Source organism: Hippopotamus amphibius, chromosome 8, assembly GCF_030028045.1.
Source record: "Hippopotamus amphibius kiboko isolate mHipAmp2 chromosome 8, mHipAmp2.hap2, whole genome shotgun sequence".
NCBI classification, from domain to species: Eukaryota; Metazoa; Chordata; class Mammalia; order Artiodactyla; family Hippopotamidae; genus Hippopotamus; species Hippopotamus amphibius.
Genome location: NC_080193.1, coordinates 12,096,449 through 12,114,288, shown reverse-complemented (window position 1 = coordinate 12,114,288; position 17,840 = coordinate 12,096,449). Strand labels below are relative to the sequence as shown.

Here is a 17,840-nt window from a genome sequence, read left to right as displayed (position 1 = left end):
GACGAATCTTAGGTTATGTATAACTTTTTTTAACAAAAAATGCTCTGTCAAATCACAGTTTCACCAGCTCCACAAGCCCTCTCTGAACTCCCACCAACGCCAAATTGGAGGTGAGATTTCTGGTCCCTGATTTCTGGTCCCCATCTCCCCATCCTTTGCTATCTGGCTCTCTACAGATGCTACATTGAGCGCACGGTATCTATTTCACGCACTGTTCCGTCTGCCTGGTACACCTCCCTCAAAAGAATATCCCTCATTCATCCTCCAATTCTTAGACACTTCTTCCAAGAAGCCTTCCTTGACCACCCCCAGCGTCGAGCAGATCCTCCAGCTATAAGCTCTCATCACCCTTGGTCTTCCTTTTCAAAGCACTTCTCGTGTTTTGAAATCCCTAGTTATTGTAATCACAGGCTTGTTTAATGTCTGCCTCTCCCACCAAAGTCATGCAAACAGTAGGCCCTCATAGTTGTTTTGCCACACACTGTGCTAGACCCCAAATCACTCAGTCTTCAAAACAGACCTCGGAGGTTGGTACAATTCTTCACAGATGAGAAAACTGAGGCACAGAGAGGCAAAGTGACCTGCCCCAGGGCACGCAGCCTACCACTACTAGCTGGTTTCAAACTCAGCTCTGCCTGAAAGTTACTAGCTGAAGCTCCTGGGGAAACAGCCCAACAGGGCAGGGGCAGCCTCCTCTTCCTGTCTTCTTCCCCACCTCCTGCTCTCCCTCCTCCCGGTCCTCAGGGTCAGCCAGGGAGGATGCAGAGAGATGCTCCCAGCCCAGCTCACCTCTATCTCCCTGACAGCAGAGTGAGTCAGCAAGGCGGGTCCCCCAATCTGGCCTCCAGAATCGCATTTCTCTGTGACGGGCTTGCTACACCTCAAGCTGGCCATCCCCTCCCTCAAGGCCCATCAGGACCTGAACCCAGTTCTGCCCAGAGGTGGGAGAGTTAAAGCAGCATTGCTCTAAGTCTGGGGTGGGTGACTTTCCCGTCTGTCTCATTCCCTCTCATCCTCTTCCCCGAGTCAGTAAGATACCCAGGGAATTCAGAGAGGCCCAAATATTTCCCCCACTGTGGGCAAGTTTCAAGGGTCAGGCTGGACAGGAGAGGGTTGCAAACTCAATGCCTTGGGGGCCTGCAAGCTTCCCAGACAGTGGCTGTCCAGAGGCTGGCGGGACTTCCAGAAGGACAGGTGCTGGCGCCTGTCCTGGGAAGTGGTGACCCGCAGGGGAAGGCTTTGGATTCAGCATGAGGCAGCCACAATTTCATGAGTGGCGCTGCTACTTCCCTCGTGGCCAACTTCCCCTCCCTGAATCATGGCATCCTCATCTACAGCGCAGAAATAACCGCACTCATCTCGGGGGTTTGGGGGCAGGATCTGATGAGCTAGGCACAGTGCTGGCCTAAGTGCTCAATAACTCAGAGAGACTATCTGAAACAAGCCACAGATAATCCCCATTTTCCTGCCCCCAAGAGGCAGCAGTCAATTTTATAACCACAGTAACCACAAATCACTTTCCCATCTGTAAAATGGGCATAATTACCTGTTTGCCTGCCTCAAACAATGGGCATGAAGGTACTCTGCAGCCTCATCAAGTTGGTGTGGGTGCTAAACACTCTCACCTGTCAGTTCAAGTAGGGAGGCGTTTGTTACTCCCACCGAAGAAAATACAAGGCGAGAATCCAGCCCCCTGCAGCAGAGGGTCATCTTGAGCAGTCTCCCTCCTTCAGATTTTCACTCTGGAGCCACTGTGACCTCTCCTCCCCTCACAGACATCAGAACAGGATGATGCAAGTTCCCTGCAGCTTGTCTCAACGGCCCAAACCTCCCTGCTTTGGGAGGAAACCTGCTTGCTTCACCAAGCGTCCCCAATTGCTTCTCCCTTTGCGCATCACAGTCAATGGTACTACCATTCCCCACCAACCCCGCAACGCTAAGGCCAGAAACCTGGAGCCATCCCTGACTCCTCTTTCTCCCACCACCTCACCCCTCCATCTAACCCATCAGTATATCCTACTTGCTGTGCCTCTGACATTTACTCCAAATGCCACCACTTCTTTCCTATCTCCCACAACCACCATCACCTGGGTAGTTGCAGGAGCCTTCCTCCAGCTGGTCTCCCTGCTGCCACCCTCAACCCTCTCAATCCATTCTCCTCAGAGAAGCCAGAGACATCCCTTGAAGAAATAAATCAGATTTTGACATCCCCCTCCTTAAAACTTTCCTTTGGCTCCCCATTGTCATAAAACAAATCCCACCTCCTAGCCTCAGCCTGTAAGGCCTTTTGTAATCTGACCACCACTACATCTCCATCCTCATTCTTAACACTCTCCCCCGACTCACTCGCCCTGTTCCAGCCATTGTGGCCTCCTCACAGTTCCGGAAACCCACTAAGCTTGTTCCTACCTCAGGGCCTTTGAACGTGCTTTTCTCTCCACCTGGAATGTTCTTCCTTCTAATGTCTGTATAAGTGGCTTCCTTTCTCCATTCAGGGCTTGGCTCAGAGGTCACTTCCTCACAGAGGCCATCTGTGATCTCCCAATCTTAAGTAGTTGAAAATACTCCCTCTCCCTCACAGCCCCCACTCTCCAATATCACTTTATTCTATTATCTGCAGAGCACTTAGCATCTTACCACCTGAAATTTACATGTTTACTTCTTTATCCATTCTCCTAGGAGACTGTGTGCTCCATGAGGGCAGGGATTTTTGTCTACAGTATATGTTCCCTGGCCTGTCCCAGTGTTCAGCTCAATGCCTGCTACACAGTAGATGCTCAATACTAGATTGGCTGAATACACCACCACCTGAGGCCAGTTTCTTGCCCGGATACTCACGTCTACCGTGGGGGTCTGGTTCACACCTGAGGCTGGAAACTGGGAGCTAATGGGGGCCCCTGTAGATGGGCCCCTGCCCCCGGACACTGTCTCCACCATCAGCAGCTCGCAGAGCAAAGGCAGCACCCAGTACAGATGCAGCAGTCCTCCAGCCATCAGCCCCCAAGGGGCCTGGCCCTCACTCTCTGCTTCCCCTTCTGTTGTGTTTCAGTTCCAAACAGCTGGCACCTCTAATGGCCTGTAGGGTAGGGATGAGAAAGCGGGACAATGTCACCGAAGACTGCAGGACCCAACAGGTGGAGCCTGAAAACTTTTTCGACTGAAGAACTGCTCTTCCTCCTCCCCCCACCAAAGGAAAGCCAATGTAGAAGCCCACATTCTGCATGGGCCGGACTCATCTAGCATGCAGATTAGATAGCCCTTCTTCCTGAACCCCCAGTAGTGTTTCTATGGAAACCTAGGCCAATAACTCCTCTGATGGGGAAATCAAGGCCCAGGGGGAAGCGAATTGCTCAAAGTCACACAGCCCGTTAGCAGCAGAGCCGGGCTGGACTTTAGCATGTCTTTTCCCTCAAGCGGGAAAAACCAGCTTCATTTTTCTTCCAAAGAAATCTAACTGAAAAGAAAAAAAAAAGTCCCTGGCACACTAATTTTCTTCTTTTGGCTCTTCCACATGTTGTAGATGAGCACGTTTTAGTTTGCCTTCAAGAAAAACAAAGCCCAGAAAACAACGTGTGGTTTTTTTTGGTAAATCTTTGCTGGATGTCCTGGCAAGGGCAGGAGGGGGAGGCGGCGGCTCTAGGGGAAGAAATGGGGGCAGAGGGGCCTGTCTCAGCACTTTCCTCACCTGTTGACAGGCTCTTCCCTCCTGCTGTTCTCCGTAACTGCACTTGGCAGTGACTTGAAACCGGACACTCCAGGTCTGCAAGACAGTCTCCGCCACTAACGCGCTGTGTGGGCCTTGGGGAGGTCACTTCACGTCTCCGAGCCTCTGATTCCTCATCTGAAAAATGGAGACACATGCTGGCGCGTCGGAGCAAACGCTAAGGGCTCAGTAGGGGCTCGCGCCTCAGGTGTTCCCAAGCCGCAGGGTCAGCACGTGTCTCCTCTTTACTGGCCGCCGATTTCTCCTACTCATGCACAAGGGAGCATTTGCTGAGCGCTGCCCGTGCGCCTGTCCGGGACCAGGCGTTCAGAGGCTCTGATCTGCAGACATGATGGGCAGCGGCAGGGCCAGGAAACTCGGGCTGCAATCACTTTTGCGGCTGCCCTTTCTAGGTGCGAGACCCCGGGAACATCAGTGCGCTCGGTTTCCCACCCCGGGCGGATGTTGAGAAGTTGAACTTCGCGTGCCTGGTCCCTCCGTGGCGCCCAGGCGGGCGGGGAGGCTCCTCTTACCTCGGGCCGGGCCTCGGACCTGCAGACTCCGCACCTCGACCCCGCCGGACTTCGCGGGCTTTCCCGTCCCTGCCCGCCGGCCCGCGCCGCCTGACCTTCCGCCTGCGGCAGCGTCCGGGTCTGGTCCCGCGGCCGGGCCCTGCTTCGACCCCGACACGCCCCGCGCCGGCCCCGACTCGCCCCGCGCCGGCCCGGCCCCGCCCCGCCCCGCCCCGCGCCGGCCCCGCCCCGCCCCGCGCCGGCCCCGCCCCGCCCCTTACACAACCCCAGCCAGAGGACACGCCCCCAAGGCTTCGCCCCGCCTCTTCCCTTAAAGCCATAGGGCCTCCCCGAGAGGTCCCCAGGGTCTTCCCCACTCTCCACCCGCCTCTCAGTCACCTACCCGTCGGTTCTGCTTTCGCCGCTAGAGCAGAACCTGAGACGAAAGGTCATGGGTGTAAAGAGTAGGAGGCCAGAGAGGGACACTGTAGAGTGAAACTAGGGGGTTCTATTCCTGAGGGAGGGGTGGGGGTGGGGGGGATGGCGTCAAAATGCCTCTGGTGATAAGCGGTGACAAGAATTTGGGAAGGTCCCAGGCAGGGAACGCTCCCTCTTACACACAAAAACTCTGGCTGTCCTGCCTGAAATGCCTCCGTTTGGGAGGTCTCCTAATTGGGTTCAGCATTCCCCTCTAGCAAGGGTGGCTTTTCAAGGAAGAATACGGCAGGAACTTCCCCAGCGGTCCAGCGGTTAGCACTCTGCCCTTGCACTGCAGGGGGCACGGGGGTCGATCCCTGGTTGGGGAACCAAGGTCCCGCGAGCCGCGCAGTGGGGCTGAGAAAGAAAAGAAGAATGTGGCAAATAGGTCAAGACAGGCGAGTTAGTGACCTACTCGCCTTGACCGATATAGTCCCTCTCCCCAGTTTCCCAGCCTCCGGGGGAAGTCCTGGTCATCCCTGTCTTTCCTTCTGTTGGGCCGTGGGGGAGGGCACCCAGGCTGGAACTGGGGATGCCGAGGCTCAGGGCAAGCTTCTCCTCCTCCAACAGCCCCGCCCCCACCTCCACAGTTTGCACGCATCTAATCCCACCACCTCCCTCTCGCGAAGTCTGTCCTGCTTCCTCATCCCCTTCAGCACCGAGGCCCAACTCTGAGCCCTCTGAAGGGCGATAGAGGCCCTTCGGCGTCCAGCCCTAGCGCACCTTTCTGACTTCATCTTTTATCCCCACCTCCACCCCTCCCTCCCTCTCTAGCCCCGGAAGTGGAGGACTTACCCGCGGCCACACCTCTGCTCCTTCTGAGTCCCACTCCCTGGGATGCTAGCCCTTCCTTTTTCTACCTGACAAACTCTTACTCCTGTGCCAGGCCCAGCTCAAATGCCACCGCCTCTGGGTGGTCTTCCACCCTCCTCCCTGCCCGCCCCCGCCTTCCTTACCTTTAGAGCACTCTAGTTCCCCGCCCTAGAGAGGATGACACTGCTCTAGCGCATGGTGTCTTTGAAATCTCGGCGTGTAGATTATAGTGATTATGAGAGTATAGTCGTGTAGATTCCAGTGAGTGTCCAAGTGCTTGTCCCATTTAATAGCCCTGTGGGGTGAGGGCTACCGAGATCCCCGTTTCACAGAGGAGGGAAATCGAGGTTCAAGGAGATGAAGTGACCTGTCCCCAAGGCATCCACGGGGAAGTGGCAGAGATTTGCACCTAGGTCTGTGTGACCCCAAGTGAGTCCCCTTGACCACCACGGACTGAGTGTCCTGCATCACTCAAAGGTAAGGCCAGATCACTCTGACGTTCAGCACCCCTATTTAGAAGGACTGAAAAAAACGCATCACAGTTGAATCTTTTATTGGGACCTTACCGAGGACTATAGCCAGAGAGACAGCGTCTCAGATAGCTCTGAGGAACTGCTCCAAAGAGGTAGCGGAGAACCCAATATATATAGGAATCTGGGGGGCTGGGAAATACATTAGTCAAGAATACATCTTGGTAAAAGATTACTGCTAATCACAAAAAGCGGACATCTCAAGTTAATGATTTTAGTGCTTTTCTATGGGTGGGAAGATACAAGACTCTGGGGTCATTGAAATTCTTCCCTAGATAGACATCTGGACCATCTAGGGGCCGTAAATCCAAAAGACAGAATACTTTCTCCTGTTTTTCTCCATCCTGGATTCCCCTCAGGGTACACTGGAGGTGGGCGAGTGCAATAGCTGGGAAGCTGATCCTTGTAGGACTGGAATGGCAGGCAACATTTTTTCTTTACAAGTTAAAAATAAAATGGACAAACACATGCCCTCCATTCAGGTTAAAAAACAGAACTATCAGTACCTTAGGGTTCCCTGAAATCACCGGAACCTGCTGATTGTGTAAATCACTCCATCACTCTGTGTGTAAAACTTTCTTTAGTTTTATATACATATATATTCACACATATAGCATATATATGTATCCTCCATAAGATAGTATTTGTATATAATACACATAATACATTATAATGTATAATACATAAAATGTTATAATGTATGATATATATTATATGATTATATATACTATAGATTACATAGATTTTATCTATTTGTATAGATATAATTTTACATCTAGATTTTATATATCTATACAGATATCTATTTGTATAGCTTTACATTATATAAGTATGCCTAAGCAAAGACTTTGTTTTGTTTTGCCTGTCTTTGAACTTTATATAAATCAAACAGTACTTTATTCTTATGTGACTTGCTTCTTTCTTTCACCGTCCTGTTCGTGAACTTCATCCCTGTCGTCTATGTGGCGGCAGTTTGTGCATTTTCCGTGCTGTGTGATAAATAGTCCATGGCATGACTGCACGGAGCTTTATCTAATCATTTTTCTGTTGATGGAAATATATGTGTTGTTACCAGGTTTTTGCTACCGATGGCATCTTTTTACACATCTTCTGGTGCACTTGTAAAAGAATTTTTCTGGGGTATGATGTCAGTCACCGTTCAACCAGAGAACCAGTAGGAGATACACATTAAGAGATATATTGCAAGGAATGAATTTATGTGACTGTGGGGGTTGGCTAGGTATGTCCGGAATTCACAGGATGGGCTGGCTGGAAACTCCGGGGCAGCAGCCGTCCACAGGTGGAATTGCTTCTTCCGGGAAGACTCAGCTCTGCATTGAAGGCCTTTCAACCAATTGGAGCAGGCCCACCCAGACGATCTAGAATAGCCTCCCTTACATAAAGTTAACTGATTACGGACTTTACTCACATCTACAGAATCCCTTCACAGCAACACCTAGCTTCATGCTTATTGAATAACTGGGGACTGTAGCCCAGCCAAGTTGACACATAACAGTGACCTTCACAGTTATAAACCCGGAAGTGAGACTGGAGCCAAAGGAGTCACAAGTGTTCATCTTTATACATAATATCATTTCATTTGTCACAAGTGTGTCTTTCCTTTCTCATTGGAAGGACAGAAAGAAAAGTTTCTTAATGTCTGAAAAATCAATAAAATAAATAATGAAATTAAGTCTGCCCTCTATTCCCTTCTAAGGGCCCACCACACACTCACCCTGCCCCTGCCCTGACTCAGATAACCAGAGTTAAGAGCAGGTGTGTGCAAATACACGCACGTAGGAAGTCTACCTTGGATTTCATTTCACTTTTGCAAAAAATGGGCTCACAGTATCGATGTTGTTCTGTAACTTGCAGTTTTAAAAATTCATAATGCTTCATGGAAGCCCCTCATACTGGTACAGTGAAGTCTAAAATTATTCATTATACTAGTTGCTTGGTATTCTGGGGGATGAGTGAAGATGCCATAACTTTGCAAACACTCCCACACAGGTGGCTGGTGGGTATGCTTGTGGGTTTTGCCCCCTGCAAACACTGCTCTGTACACCTCCTCGAAGACATTTCCTTTGGTGCAGGTGCTTTTATTTCTGTAGGACAGAATCCTGAACGTGGAAGGCGGATCAACAGGCATGCATATTTTAAATGTCAGCTGTAGCAGATCCCTTCCTTAAAGAGCCATAGCAAACCACACTCCCACCGGCAATGTCCTATCAGGGAGTATCCGTTTCCCTGCTTTCTCACCAGCACTGATTTTTAACAATTGGGTTAACTCTTGCCAATCCAATGGGTAAAAAAAAAAAAAAAAACTTTCTCATCATTGCTTTGATTTGCATTTTTCGCTGCTGGCAAAGCTGACACATTTTCATCGGCTTAGTGACTACTTGCGTTTTCTTCTCCATGAACTGTCTGCTCACATTCTTTGAGTATTTTTCTACGGGGCCGTTGTCATAATGCCATGAGCAAAATTGTTAAATCAGTTTTGCTGGGACTCTGAATATTAAAGCATTTCCCATGTGGGGACCCCATATGCAGTGGATAAGAATTAGGTCTTTGAATCAATGAGAATCTCACCATGTCTCCTGCTCACTTGAGTTTGTTCCTGGGGGAAGTTACCTCTCTTCTTGGACTCTGGTTTTTTTTTTGTTTGTTTTTTTGTTTTTTGTCTTTAAAATGGGGTTAAGGGTTTCCTGGATCTCTTAGGGTTGTTGATTTAAGAAGAAAGATTTAAGGAGAAAATGCATGTCATGTGCTCGGCAAGTGGATGTCAGATGTCTTTATCAGGGGTGAAGTCTACAGGAACATGGAACTGCTCAGTGGTCACATGCAGCACACCTGGGGTGCTTGGTCAGCAATGGCCACAGGGGGTCATATGACTCGTAGGGAAGATCAAAGGCCTTGTGCTGGGACAATGCTGTCACAGCAGAAGGACCTACTTCGTGCTGACCGGGTCTTCCCTGAGTCGGGCCTGGGTGCTCTCTGCCCGGGAGCCCCATTCTCTTGAATGATGGGGACCTCAAAAACTGGCTGGAACAGGGTGGCCTCTAGATAGGGCCCCTGGTGGGGTGGGGGGAGGGGACAGCACAGGCCAGGATTCTCAGTATGTAACATCTGCCCCTGTGCCTGGGGCCCTAAGCCAGGTGAGGGGCCCAAGGAGGTGGCATCAGAGGGCGGGATGGGAGAGGCTCCCATGTCTTCTGGGCTTTTGTAGTGCTCGGCACTGCACACAGTCCTCTCAACAAGCCCAAATGGTGCAAACGATTATTATCCCCTTTTTACTGGGGATCAGAGAGGTGAGGTCACTTCCCCAAGATCACACAGCCAGCAAATGATGGAACTGGGATTTAAACCTGTCTGCCTGAACCCTCAACTCCCTGCTCCTAATCATTATTCCTCACCGTCCGTCTAATGAGAAATGTGACTGCCCTTGTTTCCAGTGGGTCAGTCCACAGTGAGCACATGGACCAAACGCCAATGGGAAGTATCACCCAGAATTCTCCACGCAGCGGCTTTAGACAAGCACAGTGTGCTTAGATGGCATTAACGCTGAAAAGTATCATTAACTGTGTTAGGTTTCAGGTGCTGTGCAAGGGTCTTACTTAATCTGCTGGCAGCCCTATGAGGTGGTAGGTCCTATTCTTGGCCCCTTTATAGAGATGAGTAAACTGAGGCACAGGATGGCACATCTCTTTGGCCAAGGACCCCCAGGGAATGAGGGTTGGAGTGGGGATAAAGCCCCAATCTATCCCTGCATCACTTTTCTGAGGGCAGCAGGAAATGCTATAAACTGAGAAAATAGTTGGGAATTAGTGGAGTGCGCCCTCTGGTGGTGGCCACAGTGGGCAGCGTCCACAGGGCAGGGCAACTGAGCTCAAATCCCCGTTTTGAAATTTTCTAGTTGTGTGACCTGCGCAAGTCACTTCGCCTGCTTGCGCCTCAGTTTCCCTATCTGTAAAGTGGGGACCTCTTGGGTAGCTGTGAGGACTGCATAATAAAAAGTGTTTTCAGGTTATGATTGATAAATGGTAGCGATGATGGTTATTAATGCCACGGGAGGGATTCCTTTCCAGGGTGGGAAGGGAATTAGCATGCCCCCTCCAGTCCAGCTTACCAAGGGTATGGGGAGTGGTGGGAGGGCACCCTCAAAGCCTTAGAAAGTTACTTTGGGGTGAATCAAGGACCATCCCATTATCTCAAGCCAGCCTCTCCCCTCCTTCACTGACCTCCTTTCTGTTCTTCCAAGACGACAACAGCCAGGACGTGTCAGAGCAGCCCAGTCTGCCTCCCCCGTGTGACCACTTACCACGTCTTGGCTAATCTCCCCCAAACCCTACCTTTCTCACGCCCTTCACTCCCCAGCTCAAAAACCATCCATGGCTCCCAAAGCTCACTGTCCACCATCTACCTTCAGCCTACCCTTCAAATCTACTTCCCACTCTTGTCCTCCACTCACAGCAAGTCCACAAGCACAAGCTCCGCAGGTGCTGAGTTCTGAGCCAGGCTTGGGGCAGGGAGAGAGCGGAAGATGGGGCTTGTCATCCGATCCAGCCAAGCCAGTTCACTCCCTACCCCAGATTCAGCCTTGTACAGGCTGTACCCACTGCTGGAAATGCCCTCCCCTCTCTTTGACTGTAACCCCAACTCCATCCAAAGTCAGAAATGGCAAAAACCAGCTGTCGGAAACTAGAGTGTGATCGAGCTAACCTACCACTGCTTAAAGATGTAGATGCTGACATTGACATATGGACAGACATAGGGTTATAGACATACAGATGTAGAAAAACATATAAAGAAATGGATATACTTGTAGAGATATAAATAGGCATACACCTATTACGATCCCACCAGAAATGCACAAGAGTTCCAATTTCCTCACATCCTTTCCAATGACTGTTATTTTCTTCTTTTTCTCTTTTTTTCTTTTTAAAATTATAGCCATCCTAATTGATGTGCAGTGGTATTTCACTGTGATTTTTATTTGCATTTCTCTAATGATTAATGATGTTGAGCATCTTTTCATGTACTTATTGGCCATTCGTATATCTTCTTTAGAGAAATGTCTATTCAAGTCCCTTGACCACCTTTGAATCGAGTTTTTGTATTTTTATGGTTGAGTTGTAGGAGTTCTTTATATATTCTGGATTTTAAACCCTTATTAGATGTATTATTTACAAATATTTTCTCCCATCATGTGGGATGTCTTTTTACTCTCTTGATAGTGTCCTTTGAAGCACAAAAGTTTTTCATCTTAATGAGGTCCCATTTATCTTTTTCTTCTGTTGCCTATGCTTTTGGTGTCATATTGAAGAAACCATTGCCAAATCCAAGGTTATACAGATTTTCCTCTATGCTTTCTTCTGATAGTTTTAGCTATTAAAATTTAGGTCTTTGATCCACTTTGAGTTAATTTTTGTATATGGTATAAGGAAGGGGCTCAACTTCATTCTTTCGTGTGGATATCTAGTTTTCTCAGCACCATTTGTTGAAGACAACATTTTTTTATGCATTGAATGATCTTGGAACCCTTGTTGAAAATCAATTGACCATAGATGTAAGGCTATTTCTGAGTTCTCAATTTTATTCTATTGGTCTATATATCTATTCTTCTGCAAATACCACTCTGTTTTGATTACTGTCACTTTGTACCAAGTTTTGAAATCTGGGTTCCTTGAAACCCTCTGTGGATTTCAGGATGCATTTTTCCATTTCTGTTTAAAAAAATACCATTGGGATTTTGATAGGGATTGCGTTGAATCTGTATCTCCCTATGGGTAATATTGTCATCTTAACAGTATTAAGTCTCCCAATTCGTGAACACAACTCCATTTATTTTTTTAGGATCTCCTGATTACCATTTTAATAGGGGATTCAAAGACTTGAATCCATAATGGTCAAATATGAGGCCAATGGGAAAGACTCGGTTCTCTGGTAGACACAGCAAAGAATGATTTCAGAAATACCACAGATTAATTCAATAGAATCTGTCCAGTGTCCCTAGGCTTGGGGGAAGCTGAATCAAAAGACAAAAGTTGTTTCAGAGCCTTTGGTCCACTTTTCCTTCTCTATTAGTGAGCAGTTAACAGTGTGTGGAAAAAACACCTTGCTGAAAGATGCCTGTTTGTGTGGCTCACGATTCAAAATGAACCTCCTTCCCCCATCACATCACAGTGGCTTTAAGCACTCCTAACCATCTTCTAGGACTTTCCTGCTTTCTGCACAGGCTAATTTAATTCTCTCCAAGACCACAAGACGGCAGCAAGAGCAGGACCGCAAAGAGTTCAGGAGTAAAGGAAAAGATGAGCCACACACACACGGTGGACCTGGGACACTGACTATGAGTGGGAAACTACACAATGCCCGTGGGTGGACAAGCTCAAAATAAGGATACGGAAGTGTTAGAATACCAGCATTTTCCTATATCATACACCTGTAACACATATGATTGTACATCAACTACACGTCAATTAAAAAGGAACAAAGGTTTATGTACAGAAAGGTATATTGTGGCCGTTTTTCAAAAGGGAAAATCTTTTTCGAAAATGTTCAGCCAAAGAGAATGACTAAATTACATCCCTATGATGACATCCACATGATGGAATATATTGGTGTTTTCAAGGAACATTGGATGACATGAGAAAATACCTATGATTCTGTACTAAGTGGCAAAAGCAGGACACACTATAATATATGCACGATGATTTCATCTTTGTAAGTATACATGTATTTGTATAGATGCATAGAAAAACAGACATAAGTTTAACTGAGATTCTTCCTTTGCCAGGCCCTGGATCAGGGGTGACTTTTAGAAGTGGATTTCATTTTTTTCAACATTCTCTAATATGCCTGAATTAAATGTATAATCTGAAAAATACACACACACCACGAAGACCAGCATTTTCTTCTAATACTGGGGATGGAGGAAACAAGGGAAAAATCAGGGATAGTAAAGATCTCCCTCTTGGACCTCCCTGGCGGTGCAGTGGTTAAGAACGTGCCTGCTCATGCAGGGGACACGAGTTCAATCCCTGGTCCGGGAGGATCCCACATGCCACAGAGCAACTAAGCCCATGCGCCACAACTACTGAAGCCTGAACGCCTAGAGCCTTTGCTCTGCAACAAGAGAAGGTACTGCAATGAGAAGCCCGTGCACCACAACGTACAGTAGACCCCACTCACTGAAACTAGGGAAAGTCCACGTGTAGCAACGAAGACCTAATGCAGCCAATAAACAAATTGATTAATTAAAAAAAAAATCTCCCTCTCTCCCTGCCCCCCCACATCTCTCTCCCCCATGTGAAGACACATCAAGAAGGCAGCCACCTGCAAGCCAGGAAGAGAACCTTCACCATTTGTTCCCCAGTTAGAGCCTTTTATAATAAACTGGTAATTTAGTAAGTAAACTGCTATCCTGGTTCTGTGAGCCATTCTAGAAGATTATTGAGCCTGAGGAGGGGGTCATGGGAAACCCCAATTTATAACTGGTTGGTTAGAAGTACCAGGGGCCCAGACTCTGCAGTAGAGGTGGGCGCCGTCTTGCAGGACCAAGCCCTCCACCTGTGGGGTCTGACACGGACTCCGGGTAGAGAGGATCAGAATCTTTTTTTTAATTTTTGTGTTTTTTTTTTTAAATTTTTTAAGCTCTTTATTGGAATATAATTGCTTTACACTGTTGTGCCAGTTTTTGCTGCACAATAAAGTGAATCAGCTGTGTTTATACATCTATCCCTATATCCCCTCCCTCCCGTGACTCCCTCCCACCCTCCCTATCCCAGCCCTCTAAGTCACCACCCATCCTCAAGTTGATCTCGAGAGGGTCAGAATTGAATTGAGTTGTGGGACACAGAGCTGGTGTCAGAGAACTGCTCCCTGTGAGAGAATCTCCCCAGCCCCCAACCTGCTGTTAGAAATATTGGGAATTCCCTGGCGGTCCAGTGGTTAAGACTCGGTGCTTTCACTGCCAAGAGACTGGGTTTGATCCCTGGTCAGGGAACTGGGATCCTACAGGTCACGCAGCATGGCCAAAAAAAAAAGAAAAGAAAAGAAAAGAAAAGCATTGGGATTGGAGTCAGAAGTATGGGGGGGCAGAGGAAAAAAAAGAGTTTTCCTTGTTACATATAAGCTGCTTTCCCTGGGCACGGGCTGGGCAGGCATGGAGTGACTGGTCCCGGAGCGCGGGGAGCCGATTCCCCTCCAGACCCAGGCTCCGAGCTGCTTCCCGCCACCTACCCCTGTGAGGCAGCAGCTGCCGAGCAAAGGATCGTGCATTTGGTGGCTCAAAACCATGCAAGTTCGTGGTCACACAGTTCCGTGGTCAGAGGCTCAGCAGGCCTGGCTGGTGTCTCTGCTCTGGGACCACAAGGCCAAAATCAAGGTGTTGGTCTGGCTGCGTTCCTACCTGGAGGCTCTGGGGAGAGTCCGCCTGCAGGTGACTCCGCTCGTTGGCTGAGTCCGGTTCCAGGGGCTCGTAGGACGGAGGTCCCTGTTTCCTCGCGGCTGTCAGCTCCTGGAAGCCCAGGACATTTCCTGACTCATGGCCCTTCGAGCCGACAACAGCCGCTCAGAGCCCTCGCCTGCCTCTTCCTCTGCCGAATCTCTCTGACTTCAGGTGGGACGGCTTCTCTGCTTTTAAGGGCTCGTGGGATTAGATTGGACCCACCTGGACCCACTTGAATAACCCAGGGTCATCTCCCATTTCAAGATCCTTCATCACATCTTCAAAGTCCCTTTGGCCATGTAAGGTAACATAGTCACAGGTTCCAGGGATTAGGATGTGGACATCTTTGGGGGGCTATTATTCCACCTGCCGCACCCCGTCTTGTTTTCTCAGGCCTCTAGTGGTTTGTGGCATTTTCCCCTCTCGCTGTCAGAGCTCACAGGGGTCACCCACTGGCTATCTTGTTCTCCCATCATTCTCGCCTCACCATGGCCAAGCCCTGGGGAAGGACCTCTTTTCCTGACCACCACTCCCCACACCCCCCAGCAGCTGAGACTTCTCCCTTCTCCTGGTGATAACTTCCTGCTCTGTCAACTGGAGCCTTGCCCCTCAGAACACAAGAAGTTCTCCTTTGCAGCCCCCAGCCTGGCCCTATAATGAAGGGAAAGTAATTTGGACTCTGCACCTATTTGAGGAACTTCATCCAGCATGGCACTGTTGGTGCTCAGATGGAACCCTCTTGGTTGGGTTGAGTTGGGTTCAGGTACAGGGGTCATCACACTTTGCTTCATCCCTCCAGGTCTGCACCCTACTCAGAGTGGACCCAGGCGAGTTCACACAGGGTGGCTCCAGGAGAGCTAGAGAAAGAGAGAGAGCAAGCGAGAGATAAGGAACTTTCTTCACCTTTTCCTTGTCTGATGTTCATCCCCAGCACTGATGAGAAGAAATAGAACCAAAGAGTGATAACATTTTACCCACTCAGATTTCACCAAACTCAGCTGGAGAAGCCTCAGGTCACAGCAGCCAATACCCTCCAGCACGCAGTCTCCAGAGAATCCTTTTATCCACAAATTCTCCCCCATTGGGGGTCTCATTTATGGTTTGCTGCTCAAACTCTTCCCAAACTCCTCCTGGGCCACTGACCACTCGCCACGTGTCGCCCTTCTTCCGATCATCGCTTTACTTCCTTTAATGTAAGTGGGCACCTCGTTGCCAGGGTAACCAGGAGTGGACTATGGTCCTCGGGTTTTGACCTTCAACTCTGCCTAACTGGATTCTTTTCTCATTTGCCTTTTGCAGTTGTAAGAATGCACACCCCTCTCCAATTCTTGTGCTCGTTTCTCCTGACTTTGTTCTCTTCCTATGAAGTCTGTCTGAACTACACATTTTCTCTGGAGTTTGCTGACTCAATTCCTTTGGTCTCTCACAGCATTTTTTTTTTTTTTTAATTTGGCAAAACTACTTACTGGATAGTGCTGTGTGCTCCATGGGCCTCACACCAGTAGGCACACCGTATCTGGCTGTCCCTCTCCTACTGATGCTACAATTAAACTGTAGATTTGGGGGGTGAGAGTCTTTCCTGCTTCTACCATAGAGTTTCCCATCAGCACTTCATCTACCGGTTTCATCCATTGACAGTCTCTGCTTAAATCATCTGTTTCAACAGAGGTTGCAAAATTGATGTTTCTAAGTTGTCATCCTTTCGACATATATTAAGTAGAATTTTTTCTGTTAAATATTGTGTTTCCTCATCAGCCATGGCCGTTTATTTATCCTGAAATAAAGTTTGTACAAGAAAGCCTGGGTTTATTTCCTATTCATTGCTGCTAGCTGCCAATATTCTGAAGAAAAAAAAAAAGGTTGGTGCCCTAGTTACTTTCTTTTTTTTTTTCTTTAATTAATTAATTTATTTATTTTATTTATTGGCTGTATTGGGTCTTCATTGCTGCACATGGGCTTTCTCTACTTGCTGTGAGCGGGGGCTACTCTTCATTGTGGATGCATGGGTTCCTCATTGTAGTGGCTTCTCTTGTTGTGGAGCATGGTCTCTCGGTGCGTGGGCTTCAATAGTTGCGGCACACGGGCTCAATAGTTGTGGCACACGGGCTTAGTTGCTCTGCGGCATGTGGAATCTTCCCAGAGCAGGGCTCGAACCCATGTCCTCTGCATTAGCAGGCGGATCCTTAACCACTGCGCCACCTAGGAAGTCCCTAGTTACTTTCCATGATGATCCATGACCATGTGTTTCTTGATCACTGAAACTTTTCCTTATCTTTGCTGTGAATGAAAACTGTCTACTGAATGCTGAGAAAACTGCAGTGGTCCCTTTGGGCCTCTGAGGTGCTTGGAGTTGCTCACTTTGTCCTGACTGGTCTTTGTCCACTGTATACATATCACTGAGCACGTGGTTGTAAATTACCCTTCATTGTTCTATAAGGGATTCGGGGTTATGTGGGTTCCTCCAGGTACATCACCAGCCCCGTGAGGATGGGGCAGTGTCTTATAGTTTCCTATCTATGGATCTAGGGCGAGTTCAGGCATCTAGAGGGATCTGGTCACTAGTTGTAGACTGAGTAGATGTGAACTTACAGGGGTCACTCTTCCATTCCTCAATCTCAGGCCACAGCAATTTCCTTTGTCCTTGTCCTGGCCAAGAATAGCGGTGCATTCCAACACCAAGTCACTGCCGCCAACTGGATGTCCTATAACAGTTCAATTCAATTCTGACACTACTGGAGGTGGGGCAGCCCCTACAGGTTAAAGGGCAAGGTCCCAACAAGATTGACCCCAGTTCAGATCCCAGCTGCAAGTGGGGTCCCCAGATAATTCTGACTTCTGCCTGACTTGGCTACACATTCAGAGGTTCCCATGACCCCCCCCCCTTTAGGTTCAGTAATTCATTAGAATGACTCACAGAAGTCAGGAAAGTGTTATACTTACAATCACCATTTTATTATAAAGGATACAAATGAACAGTCTGATGAAGAGACACAGACGGGGTGACAGCCGGAAGGCTCATGAGCACAGAAGCTCCCATCCCCTTGGAGTCAGGACGTGTTATCTTTGTGATACATCCATATGCTTACCAACCAGGAAGCCTTGTTGTCTGGAGTTTTTATTAGGGTTTCATGAATAAGGCACGATTGATTAAACCACTGGCCATGTGCTTCGATTCAATCTCCAGCCCTCCTGTCCTCTTGGAAGGTTGGGGGTGGGGGTGGGCCTGAAAGTTTCAACCCTCTTATCACATGCTTGGCATTTCTGGCATGGCCAACCCATCCTTTGAAACTATCTAAGGACCCCCACCTCATTAGCATAACTCAGGGAAGGTTGGAAGAGGCTCCTTATGAATACAA

At 48.5% G+C, this 17,840-nt stretch overlaps 1 protein-coding gene across 5 annotated transcripts in view; it reads right to left on the bottom strand.

Moving 5' to 3' along the window:
- Positions 1 to 4,419, bottom strand: part of SLC8B1 (solute carrier family 8 member B1) — a 31,069-nt gene extending 26,650 nt beyond the window's left edge. For all 5 annotated transcript variants that reach the window (XM_057744481.1, XM_057744480.1, XM_057744482.1 and 2 more), the window contains exons 1-3: positions 4,237 to 4,419; positions 3,686 to 3,841; positions 2,839 to 3,076 (exon numbers count right to left, since the gene is read on the bottom strand). In XM_057744481.1, the coding sequence (XP_057600464.1) occupies positions 2,839 to 2,994 (156 nt within the window). In that variant the 5' untranslated portion in view covers positions 2,995 to 3,076; positions 3,686 to 3,841; positions 4,237 to 4,419. The remainder of the gene's footprint in view (positions 1 to 2,838; positions 3,077 to 3,685; positions 3,842 to 4,236) is intronic.
- Positions 4,420 to 17,840: the final 13,421 nt, after the last annotated feature.